The 19,406-nt window shown below is 53.1% G+C and overlaps 1 protein-coding gene across 4 annotated transcripts in view; it reads right to left on the minus strand.

The window, feature by feature from the left end:
- Positions 1–19,406, minus strand: part of PFKFB3 (6-phosphofructo-2-kinase/fructose-2,6-biphosphatase 3) — a 74,954-nt gene that overhangs the window by 20,668 nt on the left and 34,880 nt on the right. For 2 of the 4 annotated variants that reach the window (XM_058681966.1, XM_058681967.1), the window contains exon 1: positions 5,908–6,369. The exons of 1 other annotated variant lie outside the window; for it this stretch is intronic. In XM_058681966.1, the coding sequence (XP_058537949.1) occupies positions 5,908–5,983 (76 nt within the window). In that variant the 5' untranslated portion in view covers positions 5,984–6,369. Of the gene's footprint in view, positions 1–5,907; positions 6,371–19,406 lie in introns of those variants that run through there. One more of the 4 variants, XM_058681965.1, reaches the window with a different exon arrangement.

Below are 19,406 nucleotides of genomic sequence, written 5' to 3' on the forward strand. Positions count from 1 at the left end.
GAGCCACAGAAGCACTTGGCTGGGATTCTCCGGCTCCCAGTAGCTGGGAACAAACACGTTCCTAGAAGACAGGCATTTCCCTGCCCGGTGTGAGCGCAGAAGTGGAGCACAAAACCGCCAGTGGACTTTCTTGAGTCCCAAGAAAAGTGATGGGCTTCTCGAAAACCGGCGGGGACAGAAGACAACGCGCTCCCGTGTGCATCGGGGCAGCCGCAGGTGACACGTGAGAAGTCGTCTCACTTAGTCGCCTGGAAGCACCGACTCTACCAATCCTTCCCTCAAGCCACCGCCGGCTCCTGGTCTTATCTGATGTCCCCACCGTGCCCCTGCTCCCAAGAGCGTCCAAACATGCAGGGACGGACGGACGCGCGCTCCCTCCCCCTCCTTCCCCTCAGCTGGGCACGTGCATGGAATACTTTTGATGGACGCACGCCAAGTGAGCGGAGACAGAGGATGACTGATTTATCAAATCAAACCCAAATAAGTCATCACTCTTTTATTTGGCAAAGCAGAGGCCATTCTCCCTATTCCTTTGGCTCCTTGCACAAGATTTGGAGGAGCTGCATGCGGGCTGTGGCTGTCATTCCAACCAGGCACTCCTGGGTCTCAAACAGAGCAGGGAAACCTCCTGACTGAGCCTCCTGAATCCTAACATGTTCTTCTTTCAAACTCACAGGCCATCTCAGGTGTCTTCATCTTATAACCACCTGCCCCTGCTTCAGTTCCCCCCAGACCCTCAGTCTCTTCTTCTCTGCGGATCCTGTTAACCCACAGAAGAGCGCCTCCTTCCACCTCCCACACCGTCTTCCCCGGAGCTCTGTTTTCCTCTTTGCCCCCCAACAAACACAAGGATTAGGGAAGATAAGCGTGGAGTTTAACACAAAATCTTCCAAAAAGTTCTTGTGTGCTTCATTTCATCGTATACAAACATTTAGTATTTTAACCTTTTTCGGACCTCCCTCCCGCCCCCAGCAAAGAGTTTTTATCCTCAGATGTGTTTAGACGTGAAACCTGGATGTCAACCTAAGCATGTTTAAGGGGATACACGTATGCTCACTATGTTGAAGGGCTAAAGAAGCAATTGTTTAAAGACCGCGGGGTTAACAGACCATAAACATCTTGGCTGCAGTTTGGGGTGGGGCACGGGAGGGACGGAGCTCAAGCTAAAAGTGTCATCCAGAGTTAAGGCTGTCACTTGAGTAAGAGATCGCGGAAAACCACCACGTTCTGGGACGCCACCCTCAACTCTGTCATTCCATTTACTCATTCACTCAACAGACACAGGTGCTAGGTGCCCCGTGAGCACAGAGCATTATGTGGACACCACCCCTGTGCTGGGAAGCATCTGGCCTGCGGTGGAGAAGAGACAATGTACGAGCTAACAGACGCACAAAGTCATTTCGGAGCGGGATAAATGCTGTGATGAAAGCAGAGGGCTGACGCTGGGGCTAGGGGTCCACGGGGGTCTGTTTGAATCGGGGAGCCAGAGTCCGTGTCCTTGAGCAGCACCTGAGCTAAGGCCTGATCGTCCACAGCCAGCCCCACCGACTTACCAGTACATAACGCACACTGGCCACGTGTGTGTTCCCCATGTGTAAGTGGATACAGGAAAGCAGATGATGACCAGGAGGCCGGCTGGTAAGGGGAGTGAGCCACAGCCTCTGGCGACAGGCCAGGGTCTGTCGTCCTGGACAGAGCAGGCTGCATTCTAGGGTTCCTATGCCAGCCCCACTCCCCAGACGAAATGACTCACCTCCCTGATAACGTGTAACGCGCGGACACAGGCAGGAACGCCACAGCTCGCCCACCACACTGACACCCACAACCCATGCTCAGGAAATAAACTGTTAGAAGACGCTGCTGGCTCTCTCACACCTCCTGCAAGCTTTCTTCTATCCAAAGGCACTCGAAAATGACAACTTCAAAAGATGCCACGTCACTGGCATTCTTTTTCGGCAAGCAGGTGATCACGCTTCAATGCTAAGTTCCAGGGAAACAAATGAAAGGGCTGTTTAGGACAGACGGATGGCCAGGTGCAGGTGCAGACAGGGTCAGTTCCCCGTTTGCAAGGCAAACCCAATGCTGCACAGAAAGACCTGTTGTGACCCCGCCATCACCTCGGGCCACCTCAGAAGGGCTCTCTGGGAAACAGACTTCATGGACTTGGCCCCGGGATAACAGAATGCAGGCCCAGAAAGTTCTGTCCCACACCATGCTCATTCACTACCTCCCATGCACACTTCAACTCCTGCCTAACTGACCTGTGTCCAACGAACAGCCCTCCTAACCTGACGCGGTCTCTGCCGGCATCAGGGAGGGGCTGGGCATTTTAGAGAAACATTTGACAGCCTTGAGCGGCAGGAGATAGCACAGATAGCCTAGCGGCTGAGAGAGCGGAGCCAGGAGTCAAATCAATAGTGTTGGAAGTGCCAGGGCCCCACCCCTTCCTCGGACCTTGGCGAAGTTACTTGATCTCTCAGCGTCTCAGTTTCCTTGCCTGTAAAACGGAGGGATGCTTCATAAAGGTTCTTGGGAGGATTCACGACCGGGCGACGCGCGTGAACTGCTTCCTAGAGCAGCCACCATCGGTATCAGCCGTGACGGTTTCCGTCATACCAGATGTGAGGAAGCTAAGAGCCACAAGCGAAGACAGGTCCCGCTGCACAAGTCGTGAGGCACGGAACTGGGGCTCACCTGGGTCTCTCTCACCTGAAATTCTTCACGTGCCCTTTCCCAAACTAAACTGATGGTTCTCAACCAGCGGCGGAACCGAAAAAGCTTTTAAACGATGCAGGATCCCCGGACCCCGCCTACAGGACTTCTAACCTGGCTTGGGCTACCAGCAGGGATTTTCCTTTTCTTTCTTTCCCCCCAAATACCCCCCCGCCAAATGATTGTCAAGTGCAGCCAGGGCTGGCAATCACTGCTGTAAGCTGTAGTGGCCAGCCGAGGATAAGGCAGGGGTTTCTGGGGAACATCCCCCTTACCTTAAGTTGGATACCATCAGTGGCTTTAAGCCCCTATTGAGATAAAGTCTATCCGTAGACAGTATGTAACATATCAGACTGTAACAACAGGTTCCCGGAGGATAAGCAACTGGCCCAAATAAGTAAGGACGTCCACCCAGGGGCCTCCCGCTTTTAGTGATGGTAAACAAATAGCATAGCTAGCCAGTCAATAACCTACCTCCTTGTCGATGACCTCCTTGTCAGTAAGTCCTGTTACCGGTTTGCATTTGAAGGAAACGGCAGGTTTTGTAAGAAGCATCTGCCACCGTGTGCACGTTGCAACAGGGCACCCAGCTGACGTGCTTTAGCGCCAGAAAGACAGTCAAACTAACCAACCCAGAGCCTTCCATTGTCGCTCTCCTGTCCTCTGTACATGAATGGTAATTAATGTTCACCACGCCATCTTTTCACGGACAAACCTCAGAGGAACCTGCTGTCGGCTCTCGTCTAAGACACCACTTAGAAAGACGGTAACAGGTTCAGAAGGAAGAAAATCCACCCAAGTTTCCAAATACCATTACAGAAGGGGAGGAGGTTGATGGGGGGGAGGGGGAGGGTATCAGGAAAGACTCAACAAGAAGAGATACCCTCTCTTCCCCATTCTGATGAGACACAAATGTGACTATATAACCTGAGAAAGACAGCACAACTGGAAACAAGGTCATGTAATAAATACCCAGGGTGCAGGCACCCTTGTAAGGAAGAATGTGTCTGAGACTACACCCCAGAACCACACACGGGGATTCCAGCAGTGGGCGGGGACAAGGGACTAAAAGACTTAATCCATCAGCTTTAGCACCCACCCCCCTTGCACACACCAGGGATATTAGGCAAATCTCTTATGTGCGTGTGAGACGTGCAGACTGATGGAGGCTAATGGATGGGTCTCGGGGGCCTGGAAGAAGGAGGCATCATCGCACACTCTCATCTCTGCAACTGACACGACAGATCGAACGCCAGCCAATCTCAGTGCCGTCCACACCCAACCTCAAGCCCCCACCCTGAACCTCGGGGGACAGACAAATGTGTGCACATGTGAGCACCCATAACTACAAACACCTGTACTTAGCTAGAGAGAACCAAACTAGATTTGTATGACCAACTACACTTTACAAAGTGCTTCATAAATACTGGTCGTATTCAAAGTCAAAAAGGGCGGGGTCGTCTCTGTGTCTTGCTGTGACCGCATCTCCCTCATGATTTACGGCACTCCGTTCCCCAGCACCAACAGGGGGTCACCGTGGTCAGCCCATGTGCAGCAAGCTGTTTAAGAGTGTATCAGAGAGGGCTCGGAGCAAGAAACAGACTGCAAAGCCCCCGCCCAGGGCCACCTTGCAAAGAAACCAGGTCTCCTTCAGGCTACTGTGGCCCCCAGAACCCTCAGGTCCGGCAGAGAGGGGGCAAGGTGGTGGAGGAGCGAGCGGCCCCCAGTGTCGGGAGCACCTTGCTTGGTCTCTGACACAGGATGACCTAGGAGCACCCCAGAGCCCGCTCTCCCCGGGTCCTGCCTGGGGGTGGGGGGAGGGTTGGTGATTCAGACCTGGGCAAAGCCTGAGGTGGCAAGCTGTCACCATGGCCTTGGTGACCATCCCCCGGAAAACGTGGCAGCAGCGAGGGCCAACAAGCTGCCTGGCACTCAGGAGCCACCACTGCCTGGAAGCCACCTCGAGGACTTGTTCACGGGATCCCATGTTTACCAATCAGGCAACCTGACCCTGCCTGAAGCAAAACGCCCGCCACTCCACTGCCCCTGTCCACCTGGCAGGCGCCTGGCGGGGAGGGGTGGGGGGTTACCTGGAGAGTGGGTGTCACCTTCTAACCGCAGGGACCACCCTTTCACTAGGTGGCTCTCTCCGTGGCTAGGGACGGGGCCCAAGGTAGAAGGCAAACCTTTCCAAAGCATTTATGGCTGATGACAGAGCAGGAAGGTGGACTGCCAGCAAATTCCAAGCACGGTGGATTGTGTGAGTGCGAGTGTGCGCGCGGGTAGGAAACGCTGCCAAGTGTGTGGTCACTGATCTCCGGACCCTCCCCAAACCCAGGAGCGCAGGCTTGGTGCCAGGCAGCTTTCTTGTCGCCCCTGGCGCGGGAGCTGGGGGGGGGGGGGGGCGCGGGCCGGGAGGGGGGGGGAAGGAGAGAGAAAATATACTGAAGGAAAAGGAGAGAGCGAGGAGACAGAGGGGAAAGAGGGAGCAGATAGAAATATAAAGAGAGTGGGTATTAAAAATAGAGAGGCCAAAGACAGAAGCAGGAGATTTAAGTACAGAGAAGAGAAAGAAACATGGAAAGCGGGAGAGAGAGGCGACGGAGATCGAGGTGGAGAGGAGGGAGGAAGGCAGAGAGCAGGGGAGGGAGCGACCGGCAGAGGGGGTGGGGAGCGACCGCCGCGTCTCTCGGCCGGACTCGGCCCGGCAGAGCGGTTCCGGCCGCGGGACGCGCGGCCGTCCGTCGCCAAGAGTCCCCGAGGCCGAGGCTTCCCGCCGTGTCCCGCGCGTCCCGCCCCCGGCGGAGGGAGCGGAGGCTGGGGCGCGCTCGGAGTTGCCGAGTTGCCTCTGCGCTCCGGGCGCCGGCCGAGCGGGGCACCGCGGGGCGGGCGGCCCGGGCCACAGCGCCCCCGACGCCGGCCGGGGGAGGCGCAGCGCCCGCGCCCCGGCCCGCGCCGTCCCCGCCCCGCGGCGAAGGCAAGGGGACCCGCCCGCCCGCGGGGAGGAGCGGGGAGCGCCCGGCCCCGGCCCGCGGGGCCCGCCGTGGAGGGCGGCGCCCGGCCCGGCACCAGCGCGCGGGAGCAGCGGAGCCGGCACCACGGCGGGCCCCGCCGGCGCCCGCCACACAATGGCCCAGCTCTCCGCGCGGCGCGCCGCTCCCCTGCAGCCCGGCCCCCGCGCGAATCTGCACTCACATCTGGGCAGCGAGGGGCGGTGGTCGACGGGGATCCAGATCTTCTGCACTCGGCTCTGAGTCAGCTCCAAGGGCATCTTCACAGCCTAGACTCGGCGGCCGTCCGCCCCCCACCCCCGCGAAGAATTCAGACTTGGGGAGGAGAGCAGCCGGTCGACCCCCGAAACAAAGGGGAAGAGGGGGTGCGTGCGCGGGAGCGCGGCGCGGGAGCTCTCCCGTGCGCTGCTTTTTGGAAACGTGCTTTGTGCTAAATCACGAACGATCGCTCGGGGCGTGAGGCTCCACGAGCGCGGCGAGGGAGGCAGGCGGCTAGGGCTGCACCCGCAGCCGCCGCAGGGCCGGGTTCGTCTACTCGGGAAGCCCTCGGGATGCTCGGAGCGCAGTGACAGCCGCGGTCCCCCTGCGCCAGCTCGAGTCGGACGCCCTCCCCACCCGCTCGCCTCGTCTCCAGCTCTGCTAGGATGCCTCGCGCAGCGCCGGGGCTTTTAAGTCGAGCCCACAGTGAGCCACACGTCAGCCTCGGGGCGGAGACGCATTCTCCGGGTTCCAGCCCTCTTTCACGTCGGGGGGGTGGGGGGGGGGGGCGACGCGGGGCGGGGTGGGCAAGCCCGGAGGCGGCCTGCTGGCGCCCCCTGCAGGTAGGCACCAGCAGCGCGCCCTGCTCCTACAATCCCTCTGATGACGCCCTGAACTCAGCGGCGGCTAAAAAGTCGCACTCCCTAAGCCTCCTCCTACGTCCCCTAAAAACCAGGAGCACAGCTTCCCAGAATAACCACCTCAGCTGTGATGGGAGGAAAGGAGCGGCGCCGTCCAGTGTGGTCCGTGGACCCCCGTAGCCGAATCCCTTTGGATGCTGGTAAAAATGCGTTCTACTGGCCCGGCCTCTCTGGGAGTGGGACCCCAATACACTACATTCTTAACACGCACTGCAGGTTAGGCGTAGTCAAGATGATGACCCAGGCTGAGGGCCACAGGCTGGAAACAGGTTAGGGGCATCGGGGGTGGGGGAATCTCTGCTACCTCGGGGGGGGGGGGGAGGGGGCGGAAGGATGCCCTATGGGGCATAAGTCTCTGAGTCACGCCTTGCCAAAACTGCTCCCGGGTACCTGTGAGTCTCACCCACCTACGACCCCTGCCACCCGCGGGGAGGGGACTTCCCCTGGTCCTTCGTCCTCACCCCGTCCACTTTCTTAACTCCCTTAGAAACCCTGGCTTGTGCTGAACATTGCTCCCCCAACACCCAGCCCGGGGACCTGGAACCCCGGGTCCCCCCCACCGCCCCCCGCCCTCGCTGCTGAGAGGCCCGATGGGGCTGGGCATCAGGAAGGGACACGAAAGCCCCAGAGGACCAGACGGAGCAGGACGGAGGCACCTTGGTTTCCACCGTCACCATTTATAACATTTCCAATATACTCTAATCTCTGAGCAGAAAAGTCAAGCTAGAGCCTATTCCGACCTGAATTCATTACCTGACCATAAGCCCCGGAATAACTATCGGGAGGTGGCACTTTGTGCAAACCCCTAAAATACACGACATTTCTCTGGTCCAGCTTGCAACTCTTCCTCGCCTTTTTTTTTTTTTTTTAATTTGTCTATGTGTGTTTTCTGCTTCCACGGTCTTCGGAGTTTTGCATCAGCTCGTGACGCGGGACAGTCGTGCAGTCAGGCCAGTGGCCACCCTGTGAAGATCCGGGGTGCTTTAGGGGGGACTTACGCCACCCACATAGTGGCATCACATGCATGTGAGTTTAGTGCACGACACATCAGCACAGAAGCGCTGCCTGCCTTGCAGAGTGCATACCTCACTGTGAGATCGTGCTGTGATTGGAAGGAGGAAGGCGGCGCTCCCTGAAATCCACACTGCAACAGAACAGTCTGCGCAGAGGCTGCCACACGTCGCTCACGTCCCGCATGGCTCGGCTGGACCGCGCCCGCTCCCTGGCGGCAGGCACAGTTGCTCCCGCCCCGCCCGCCAGCCCGCCCCGCCCCTCCCGGGCCTCCACCCCTCCCTTCCCAGCACCCCAGCCCGCGCAGGGGCCGGGAGCGCCAAGCGTCGCCCACCGCGCGGGTGTCCCAGACCCCCACTCCGGGCACCCCGCCAAGCCAGGGCCTCCCACCTTCTCCGCACCCCAGCCCGTCCAGGGGCCGCGAGTGCCAGACACAGCCCGCCGCGCGTGCACACCCCCTTCCCCCGCTTCCCGACTGTGTTGCGGGCAACACCCCCCCACACCCCCTCCACCCCCCCCCCGCCCCCCCGCCGCTGCCCCAACCCTCTCCGGAGTCCCTGCTCTCCCTCCCTCCGACAGCTTTGCTGACTGTCTGGTTTCGGCGCTTGGGCAGCTGTTCAGAAACCCGAGTGCATTGCATTGGACTTGTTTTTCTGCAGTGGGAGCAAATGCCAGAGATGACACCCTATAACGCCCCAGGGAGAGTCCCACTCCACTCCTGAAACAAGAGTGGGCTGATCCAAAGAGAAAAACAGCCGCAGGCTAGAGCCCGGGCCCTCAGGAAAGTTGCTGGCCCGGGGGCTCGCTGGGGTCAGGGAGGGGAGCCTGCTGTGTGTGCGTGTGAGAGTGGCTTGCACACTTGCACGCTTGCCTCTCCGGGAAGAACGAGTGTCCTTGCGTGCCTGCTACTTTCCCATCAGAGGTTTTGCACACACAGGCAGGCCAGGGGACAAGGTGGCATTCTGTCAACCTCTAAGCTGGCAAACAGCTGTGGGTTTCAGCTCAGGGAGAGTAGGGTCCTCGATAGCGGAGGCACATCCCTAATGACCTGACCTAGATAATGTGTCTGGCAGAGTCCGGTTCTGAGGGCACCAGGCAGACGAAGTTCCCTGGGGATCACTGGCCACCAGACTCCTCACTCTCCCTGCCTGTGTGTCCAGAATGCCTCGGGCTTGTGTGTCCCGTGGTGCAGACCAAAGACTTAAATTCTTCCTCATCACCTGCTGCACCTGATGAGGGGGCAGGCAAAGGGAAGTTCACTGAACCCGGCTAGGCTTCTGACATCTAATTGCACACAAAGTGGGAAAACCTGGGGTTCAAGGAGGAATTCACACTTGAAAATAAAGCAAGGGCTAGGGTTCAGCTGGAACTGGTAAGAGCATTTGCAGCCTTGCTCAAGTGCATTAGGGTGGCATCCTTATGTGTTACCCTAATGTACTTGAGGACAAAATTGCTTCACTGCAAAACCGTTTATAAACAACCCCACCGCACCCGAATTCCAAGAAGGTACTAGTTCAGAGTTGAGACATCCTCCTAACTTTTCCCCTAGTTCTGCTAATGGCTCCAGCCTCAACCAGCTTCCCCTGTCACCAGTCTGGTGATCATGCACACACTCCTTCAGAAAAGGCTGTTGAGGATATAAAAATTTCTCTGTGTGTTACAAACAGGACAGCTCCAGGTACGAGGGGAGATTCCATGGTCCTAGACACAATTAAGGCAAGACGGCACCTTCCAGACTAGTCAGCCCCTTGTTTTGAGTAAAGGGAAGTTTAGAGATTAGAGGGCTTAAGGAACTCGCTCAAAGGTCCGAACCACCAGTTGGGAACTCTTCTCCCCCTCACTTGACGCAGGCATGGGATAGTTCCCCGGAGGGCTTGTGATGGGCACTTGTGATGATTTTCTCCATGACATTCTCTTCCCTCTGTTGGCCAATGTCATCTACCCCTGATCCCCCGCTCCCTGATGCTGCTAAACGGCCAGAAGCAACCCCACTTCGAAGATCTTGTGCCAGCTAGCCAGATTGAAACCTTTAAACCGTGCTATACGTATCCACCCCCTCCCCAGTGAGAGAACGAGAGAACAAGCTGTGGCAGGCTGGGAGCCATCAGAAGTTGTTAATTAGACACGAAGTGTCGTCATTTGCTCCTTTAACAATCCCATGTCTGAGAGAGTGAAGTGAGACACCAAATAAAACATTAGAATAAACCCTTACCTCACCATCCATCCAATAACAAGAGAGAGGGTGATTTTTTTTTTCATGTTTGTCACTCATACGTGAACATACATGAACGGGAACGGAGACACCAATGCCCACACGATGCCGCATCGGTAGGGTGAAAACCCAATTCAGGGGCGCCTGGGTGGCTCAGTCGGTTGAACGTCCGACTTCAGCTCAGGTCATGATGCCACAGTTTGTGGGTTCAAGCCCCATGTCGGGCTCTGTGCTGACAGCTCAGAGCCTAGAGCCTGCTTCAGATTCTGTGTCTCCCTCTCTCTCTGCCCCTCCCCCACTCATGCTCGCGTGCTCTCTCTCTCTCTCTCTCACTCAAAAATAAAAATAAACACTCAAAAAATTTTTTTAAGTCTTACTTTATGACTTCAAAATAGTTGTGCTTTTTAAAAGCCAGATATTCTGCAATCTAGTTAACAGTATTGTACCAACATTAATTTCCTGGTTTGGGTATTTCACTAGGTCATAGAAGATGTCACCAATAAAGGAAGCTGGGTGAAAGGTTTGTGGGACTCTGTGAACTATTTTGTAATTCCTCATATTTCAAAATAAAAAGTTAAAAAAAATGTAAAATCAGTGATAGTTCAGTTCCCTCAAATTCTGAAAAAAGCAAAAAATGCCCAGATTGTGTAGCTCCAGGCATCGAGGGAGAAGAGAACTGGCAGAAAGGGAGTCAAGAACTCTGTGGCAGTTTGCACGGGGTCCTAACATCTTTGCTTCTTGCAAATGACACACACGTACACACAGAAATTTGCATGAATCCTGTACCCGTGGAAAAAATGGAATCAGGCTCAAGCTGTGTTTTAATTTAGGGGGAAATGATTCTATTTCTGGGCTTTGGAGAGATCCTTAGGAGAATGTCCACGGGTTTGTAGTCTCTGTCTTTCTTAAAACAAAAGAAGGGAAGGACAGTCACGCAGAGGTCAGTTGAGGGCTCCAAGAGGTCCACCCTGACCCTGGCTTTCCCTGGGGGAAAAGTAGCACAAAAATAGGCGAGTACTTGAGAAGGTCACTGCCCGTCTTGGGGTGCCCAGCATTTATTAGACACTCACAGCAGTGACAGTGTGTCAGATGCTCCAAGAGCAGGCTGCACTGGGATCTCAATGATGTTGGGTCCAGCCAGGCAAGAGAAGTGGGTGGGCACATAGCTGTCATCATGGTGTTCTGTGCCCAGCGTCACAATGAGTATTGCAAAGAAAAAGCTCCCACGCCCAAGAGCTTGTAACTTAAGACCAGAGCGGGGAATATACATGTAGTAGAATAAAAGCAGGGAGCTAAGAGAGAGGTGGTAGGTAAGAGCCGGCCATGGGGAGGTCCGTCTGCGACAGTGAGAAAAGTCTGCACCTAATGGGGACACGTGTTCTTCAGTTTTTCTCCGAGTTCAAGAGGACACACGAACCAAAATCGACAGCTCTCATTTCTTCCTACACGCAACAAGTATTCACGGACAGCCACTGCCCCACGGAGTCTAAGGACAAGTAAGACACGGTCCTTGTCAGAACTACGATTTCACTTCTGAACGTCGCAGGGCCCCCACAGCGTGCGCACACGCACACACACGCTCACTCATTCCTACCTTTTTTTCCTTACAGTTACTGAACCTGAGGTTCAGCAGTATTAAATTACTCGCCTGTGATCACACGGCTAATGAGCCGAGGAATAAAAAAACATGATCATCGACTAGCCTGGTATTCTTTCAACTTTCTCCCAACTCAATCACCTTCCAAGTGAGATTTCCTTCCCAGTAACGATGCCCACGGTGAAATCTTGAATCTGAGTGGCTTTGACGACGGTCTCAAAATTACTTAGTATTTGGCTATGATGTGGAAATAAGACGAAGAATCATCAAACAATGCCAGCCCCCCCACCCACCCTGGCCAAGAGTCACACACCTTTGTATTTCCGCAGGCACCCCACCTTTCCATGTAGGATAGGCTCGTGGCCGCCAGCACAGGAGAGTACATTTAGAAAGAAATGACAGTTTTGTGAAATAAAACTGCATCGGCCTTAAAAAAAATAAAAAAGAGGCAGAGGAGACCTTGGGGTGCTTGTGTACTTCTCCAAGGTTTTAAGAGGTCCTAATTTAGTAAAGGGAAAGAAAAAATACTCCTACATCTACATTATTCAAATTATTAGAGAAATCCCAAATTTCTATTGTTAATAATACATTTTTTTAATGCTTATTTATTTTTGAGAGAGGGAGAGAGACAGAGTGGGAGTGGGGGAGGGACAGAGAGAGAGGGAGACACAGAATCCGAAGCAGGTTCCAGGCTCCGAGCTGTCAGCGCAGAGCCTGATGCTGGGCTCGAACCCACAGACCATGAGGATCATGACCTGAACCAAAGTTGGACACTTAACCGACAGAGCCACGCAGGCGCCCCAATAGTACATTTTTTAAATGTTTATTTATTTTTGAGAGAGAGAGAGAGAGAGACAGAGAGAGAGAGAGAGAGAGAGAGAGAGAGACAGCACAAGCAGAGGAGGGGCAGAGAGAGAGGGAAAGAGAGAATCCCAAGCAGGCTCTGCATTGTCAGCACAGAGCCCGATGCGGGGCTCGAACTCACGAACCGTGAGATCATGACCTGAGCCGAAGTCAGACACTCAGCCAACTGAGCCCCCCCCAGGCACCCCATTAGTAGCATATTTTTATAGAATGTCTGCTTCATCCAGGTTGTCAATAGCATGACATCTCTATGAGGGGAGCACTCCCCTAGGGCCTACAATCGTAGCTTACGACTTTCTAGCGGTAAAAAGAAACAGGTGACACTACTTCAGTTACATGTTTTAGTTAACTAAAATCATAGATCCCAAACATTGTCATTCCACCATGTTGTAACAAATTGAGGTGTTTTACATTCCGTGTTTTAGCCTACATCTGAGACCACCCTTCCAGATACCTAGAGTAAGAACCATCCCAGGAGAGGAAAGAGGAACAAAGGCTCTAGGAATAGGGAGCTTGATCTGGGGTAGTGCCGGGGCGAGTGGGGCGGAGGTGGGGGGGAGGGGCAGAACCAGGCGGCAGGATACGACCCGCTAGGGCAGGGAGGCCATATCCATGAACACATTCGTGTTCACGGATGTAACCATCCTGGGTGTCTGGACCAGAGACACGTCCACGGTGAGCTCTTAGCAAACACGGGTTGACCAAATGGAAATGTGTTTGAAGACTGGCCTCTGGTTGCTGTGCTAAGAACAGGTTATAGCAGGCAGGCAATGATCTTGGGATCACTGGAATAATCATAAGTTTCAAAATCCCTGGTCTGGATTTATAAGGAAGAGGGGGTGAATGAGAGCTTAAGAGACAGGCCCCTGCATGGAGTTATGTTTCAAACAACTTGGCTCACAATTCCTCTTCCCTCCCTCCCCCAGATAGTGTTTATCCTTGCAAAACTGAAAGAGGAGGGCAGACCAGAAAGCTTTATTCTGGAAAATTCCTCTCAAAGGCTTGAAAACAAGAGGCAGGGGGCAGAAAAAGAGCTGGATGTTGGAACCCGTAACTGAGCTATATGAAGCGGGAAGGGGCCCTCATATCACGAAGAAAGCTATCGTCTGCAGTGCGAATAACTTCATGGATAATTCACTGAGGAACTGATGTCCCGGGCTGTTGAGGCTCTATAAGTGGCCATACCAGTCACCCCCACTTTCTCCTTCCTCTGTTCCACCGTGCACACTAGCCTTCTAATTATCACACGCCTTCTCTCGCAGAGAGAACCACCACTTACCTTCTCTCACAGACCATTTCCTGGCGAGCTGCCTTGAACGTTCTACCCCAAGCAGCAGTTGTCATCTAATCCTCTTGGAAACGTACCAAGCGGGCAATCTATATTTATATACCACTGTCTTGCCAGCTCGGTTTGTGACTCGGTCTCCCAAAGCTGGACTCTCTCTGGATGTGCTGCTAAAACTCAGTTCTACAGAGAAGCATCTGAGGACCCGACACTCGGCCACACAGGCCCACGCAGGCAAAGCCAGCCACCCAAGAGGGCACGGCTGAGGGGCCGGCCCGTTCTCGCCCTCACACCTCCATCTGGCTTCTTTTCATTATAAGCATGGACATATGCCCTAGGACACTCGTGGCTTTGTTCCTTGCCAGAATAGTTTCCCAATGACAGCATTTTATAGACACAAAACAAAGAGAGGTTGAAGAAAACATCCAGAAGGGTAGCGAGACCCGGATAAACTGATGCGACATCTCTGGGTAGACCCATTGTGGGGCAGGGAGAAACCATGGCTGCTATGAACCCCTGGTGTCTCCTGTCCAAGGGTCTTCTATGACCCTCATGACACTTTCTCCCACGTCGCAGGTGAAAACTCCCCTCTGCTAAGAAAAAGACCAGGTGACTTCCCGAAGGTGAGAGATGTTGACAGTGTATCACTGGATAAATGAACACAGGTCTGTTTGAGGAGGACATGTTACACATCTCCTGGCACTGAGGTTGTTTTTGACAGTTCAGGCTGTTTCTTCATTGGTGAGAAAACCATTACTCAGCCATCAGTCATGGTGGGTAAAGAGGGCAGGGATGCCAAGAATAGCGTGCAACCAGCTGGACGGTGACAAAGCCTGCGAAGGAGGCACTCGGCCTGGCAGCTTTCACCGGCCCGTGGCAAGCTCACGACAACACGTCTGTTCGCCAGATGCCCGTGTGCTTTACAGCTTCCAGGGGCATGGCGGTGCCGGCACCCCCCTGATACAGAAGGCTGGACGTGCACCCAGCCGCCCGTCACCTGTGTCTGGGACAGTATACACGGCCTACCTGGCCCCCGTCTCCCATCCATCCCCCAATGCCAGTCACCTCTTTACGTAAAAAGACAGCGGGCGTACTGGCAGTATTCACAATAGCCAGAAGTCCAAGTGTCTGTCTGCAGACGACTGGATAAACAAAGCGCAGTCTATCCACAGGGTGGAATATTACTCGGCCATGAAAAGGAGCAGAATGCTGAAGCACACTGCGACACGGATGAGCCTTGAAACATCACCGTCACGGATCGGAACTGTGTTCTCCCAAAACTCGTATGCTGAGCCCCAAGCCCCCAGTACCTCACCACGTGACTGGATTTGGACACAGGATCTTCAAAGAAGTTAAATGAGGTTAGGGTGGGCCCCAAGCCGACCTGACTAAGTCCTCTGTGAGAAGAGGCAGTTTGGACACGCACGGGGACTCCAGAGAAAAGACCATACGGGGACACAGCAAGGCAGCGGCCATCGACAAGCCAAGGAGAGAGGCCTCAGGAAAAACCAAACCTCAGCCTGGACTTCCAGCTTCCAGAACCGTGGGAAAATTAATTTCTGCCGGTTAAGAGTATTTTGTTACGGCCACCAGGGCAAACTAACACAATTACGCTAAAGGGAAGGAAACCAGACACAAAAAGTCATGTACCATATGACTCCACTGACATAGAATCTCCAGAATTGGCAAATCCATAGGCACAGAAGGCAGATTTGTGACTGTTGGGGCAGGGTGGAGGGGAGAAAGGGGAGGGACTGCTTAATGGGGACGGGGCTTCCTTGAGGAGTGATGAAAATATTCTGGAGCCAGACACAGGCGATGGTTGCACCACACTGTGAATGTGCTAAATGCCACTCAACCATGAGCCGTAAAACGGTTGGTTCTATATTATGTGACTTTAACTGCTGCCAACCCCATCTATACCGGGCTGCAGGACCTCCCTCTCTGCACCTCAGTGCCTTCATCTGATGGGCCATCTACATGGTCGCTCAGTCTCTCATTCTCCAATGATCCCAACTGTTCTCGATGAAATAGAAACTTGATAGTAATTACTAGACTAGAAACAGCTCAAAGCAGGGACAGTGGTTCACCCCTGTATCAGCAGAACCTACCAAAGCATCGGGCACTTACAAGGTGTTCGATATCTGTGTGCTTGTTGAAGAGTGGTCTGACTACAATGACCCAGTGTGGCTCACATCGTGGACTGGAAGCGGTCCACTCCAGGAACCACAGGGCCCGGACGTGGGCGACGGCCACACGATGTGGCAATCCGTTGCTTCATCTGTAAAATGAGGGTAACACCTGCCTGTCTACCTTGAGAGGTGCTAATGAGGATCGAATCAGATATGAATAAAAACGCTCTTGGAAAGACCGCAGTCCTCCACAGCCATCCAAAGACCAGAATTTCTGAGTTGTCCTGGCCCACCCCAAGGTGGATGATTAAGATGTCTGAATAGACTTCCTCTAATCTTGACTGCTCTGGAATCTGGTCTCCATCCCTCAGTTTCCCCAGCAGATAGACTACATCTCTCCCGCCCCCAACCCAGCACCCACAAACAATGGAGGCAAGAGCCCTAATTGGAACAACTGAGGCTCCTGACCCAGGACTCTGGTGAGAATGGAAACGGACACGCAGACCATCTTCTGCTCAGAATGGAAGCTCGTCATGGTGATGCATGGAGGGAGACTGCGGGGAGAAAGTCGGGGAATGGGTCCTATGTTGCAAGGCGAGCTCACATGGCACGGCACGTGCAACTCTGGGATTGCCACATCAGGGCTGGCATCCTGGCCTTTCTCTGTTCCCCTTACACTTCTTCCTTCTCCCAGTGGAAAGCATTCTAAAAATAGAGCTAAATCAAGGCCAACAATTTTTAATGCAGCTTTTGGAAAATAATGCCGCCTAAGTGTTGGAAACCCCCCACAGCTGGGCTATACTCGGGCACCGTGTTCAAATGAGAGCACAGGACGGTCTGTCGTTGCCGGTGGTAAGAACACACTGTGGCTCCATGTTCAGTTCTCGGTGATGCTTTTTCAAAGCATCCGAGCATGAACAGCAGGCGCAGCGGTTAGCGTACAAGATGAGTGTACTCCCGACATTCAGCTGGCTTCTCATAGATGGAACATCTCTGGCCACTGGGATGGGTTTGGTCATCATACAGCTTTAAATGGATTTAACTTCAATTATTTAGTATTTAACTTATGCCCATAACTGATCACTGGAAGCACAGGAAACGCTAATGTTGAAATAATGAGTTAATGAGAACATGATAAGCCTCCGTCCAAAAAGACATAAGAACCCACTTTAAGGGGTGTTCTACTGGCCAAATGTGGAACAATCTGAGCAACGAAATGAGTGATAACAGTAATAGATTATAATCCCGAGAAAAATGAGAACTCCCGAATCCATCCAACTATTTATGGAATGAATGAATGAAGGAAGGAATAAACGAGGGAATTCAGGAGATGAGATCCCTTTTCCTTTTGGCAGAATGCCAACTAACCAAGAGAGAAGGGAAGACAGAATTTGTGACTCATCACTTGGGAATCACCACAGTAATTATCATTCCAGACAAGAATCACCAAGTGACTGAAAATCTGAGAAGAAACAGGATATATGCAGAGTCTCAAAATCTCTCTCCACGAAACACGCATCTGTTACAAAGAAGGAATAGTCACGTGCAGCAGACAAACTTGGCAGACATCATCCTATGCAAGGACATCAAGGTTAATATCACCAGAAACGGGACAGAGCAGTATCGTGTGTCTCCCGATTTGATAAGCTGAAGACACCACAACTTCTCAGGTAAAATACAGAACCTGGATCTAATCATAAAGAAGCAACAAGCCCACCCTGAGCGATATTCTTAAAAATATAAAGGGCCTGGATCCTGAGGAGATACAGCAGGCCCGTGTTCATAATGGTGTTGACCACAGTAGCCAAGAGGTGGAGACAACGCAAATGTCCATCCACAGATGAATGGATAAACAAGACGGGGTCTACACGTGCAAGGGAGTATTAATATTATTCAGCCTTAATAAGGAAGGAAATCCTGCCATGTGCTGAAGCATGGATGAACCTGGAGGACATGATGCTGAGTGAAATGTGCCAGTCACAGTAGGACAAATACGGTCCGATTCTACTTCTCGGAGGTACTTAGGGCAGGTGGGTCGGTGGGTTGGATTGATAGAGAGATGGACAGATGGCCAGATGGGTGGGTGGATGGCTTAGATCGATAGAGAGATGGAAAGACGGACGGGTGGCTGGGTGGATGGACGGATGGGCAGAGAAGAAACGAGGGAAAGAGGGAAGGAAAAAGAGAGAGAGAGAAAGGATCAAGCAAATAGGGTAAAATGTTAAGAATTGCAAAATCTGGGTGAAGCCTATCCCGGAATGCTTTGCACTATTTTTGCAAATTTCCTGCAAGTCTGAAATTATTTCAAAATGAAAACTTACAACCCAAAAGATGTTTAAGTTCACGAGGTGCACAAAACGATAACGATTCTTTCGGATGTTCACTTCCCAAGGATCTTCCCCAGATTCAGAAGCTGTATACGTGGGATCCACGTTCTTCTACAACAAACCAAGACATCGCTAATATTTCAAAACCTCATGTTGAAAGATAACGTAGGGAAGGCAGTCTTTTAGCGGGACTGACTGCCCAGGGCGCTGCCACTCAGGAAGAGGAGGGGACGGGCGCTAGGGAAACGCTAGCAGTCTCTACCACAGTATCCTCTTCTGAGAACACCATTTTCCAACACATATCTGTCAAGAGATATACAGTCATGTGTTATACGTTATTATATATTAACCAAGTGAGAAAGATATTACACGTTGCACTGGGTCAAGATCAGTGATGTTTCTGTACATTCACTCCCCAACCCTAACACGGACAAGGCCATTCTGGAATCTATCTGTTGAAAATTCACGTTGCCCTTGACCTACTGAAGCAAATCGAATAGCGTGCGTTAATTGTAAAATATAGGAAGCTAAAGCTTTAGTTCAATTTGCATAGAGACACCGCTCATTATGTGCCTACAGCCAACCCCACTTCTTCCCAGCTGACTGACCCTTGATTTGGCAGATGGGGGGGGAGATAGAGATCCAGGATTTCACAGAAAGCTGCTTTCCATGCTGACTTCTCCACGAGGATAAGCCATGATGGGGCTCATCCGCTCCCCCTCGCAGATGACAGTGTGGATGGGACCGTATGACCAGCTCTTTATAACAGACAATACCTGACATCCCTCTGGGAAAGCTGCTTTCGGTCAGGTTTTCTGTTAGCTGCAGCCGAAAGCATTCCGAACCGGCGAACACATTGTGGGTGTCATCAAAATTTTACTAATGCGAACTTTGTAGTGAAAATGTTAATCATACGATCGAGAGTAGTGTTACCTAAAAATCACTTCTGTACTGCACATCACCAAAAGCTTTGGATGTCGGCCTCAAGGCATCCCTGAACGCAAAGTAGGCCGGCAACAGCCTTACTGGGGCCACCCCAGAACATGCAGCCGGAGGTCCTGCTCTTGAAGGATAGTTAGCAAGACGACGTCACCGTGAAAGGGGTTCCGGAGGGAGAAGCTGTCGCTGCAGGGCATCCAGGCGAGGTCTGGCCCCACGGAGTGGCTTGGCTGGGCCCTCAGACTGCATACGAGTCCAGCCACACCAGAGGGAAGACACATGAGCCCAGAAGGGACAGCGTGGAGGCTCCAGTCTTCCTCCAAGGCCCTCCCCACCCCTTTAGTGGCCGGTTTGTACGGGCTGCCCTCTCCACCCTTAACAAACTTGCTTTCAGAAAAGAATCTGCACCCCCTCCCC

Source organism: Neofelis nebulosa, chromosome 8 (assembly GCF_028018385.1).
Source record: "Neofelis nebulosa isolate mNeoNeb1 chromosome 8, mNeoNeb1.pri, whole genome shotgun sequence".
NCBI lineage: Eukaryota > Metazoa > Chordata > Mammalia > Carnivora > Felidae > Neofelis > Neofelis nebulosa.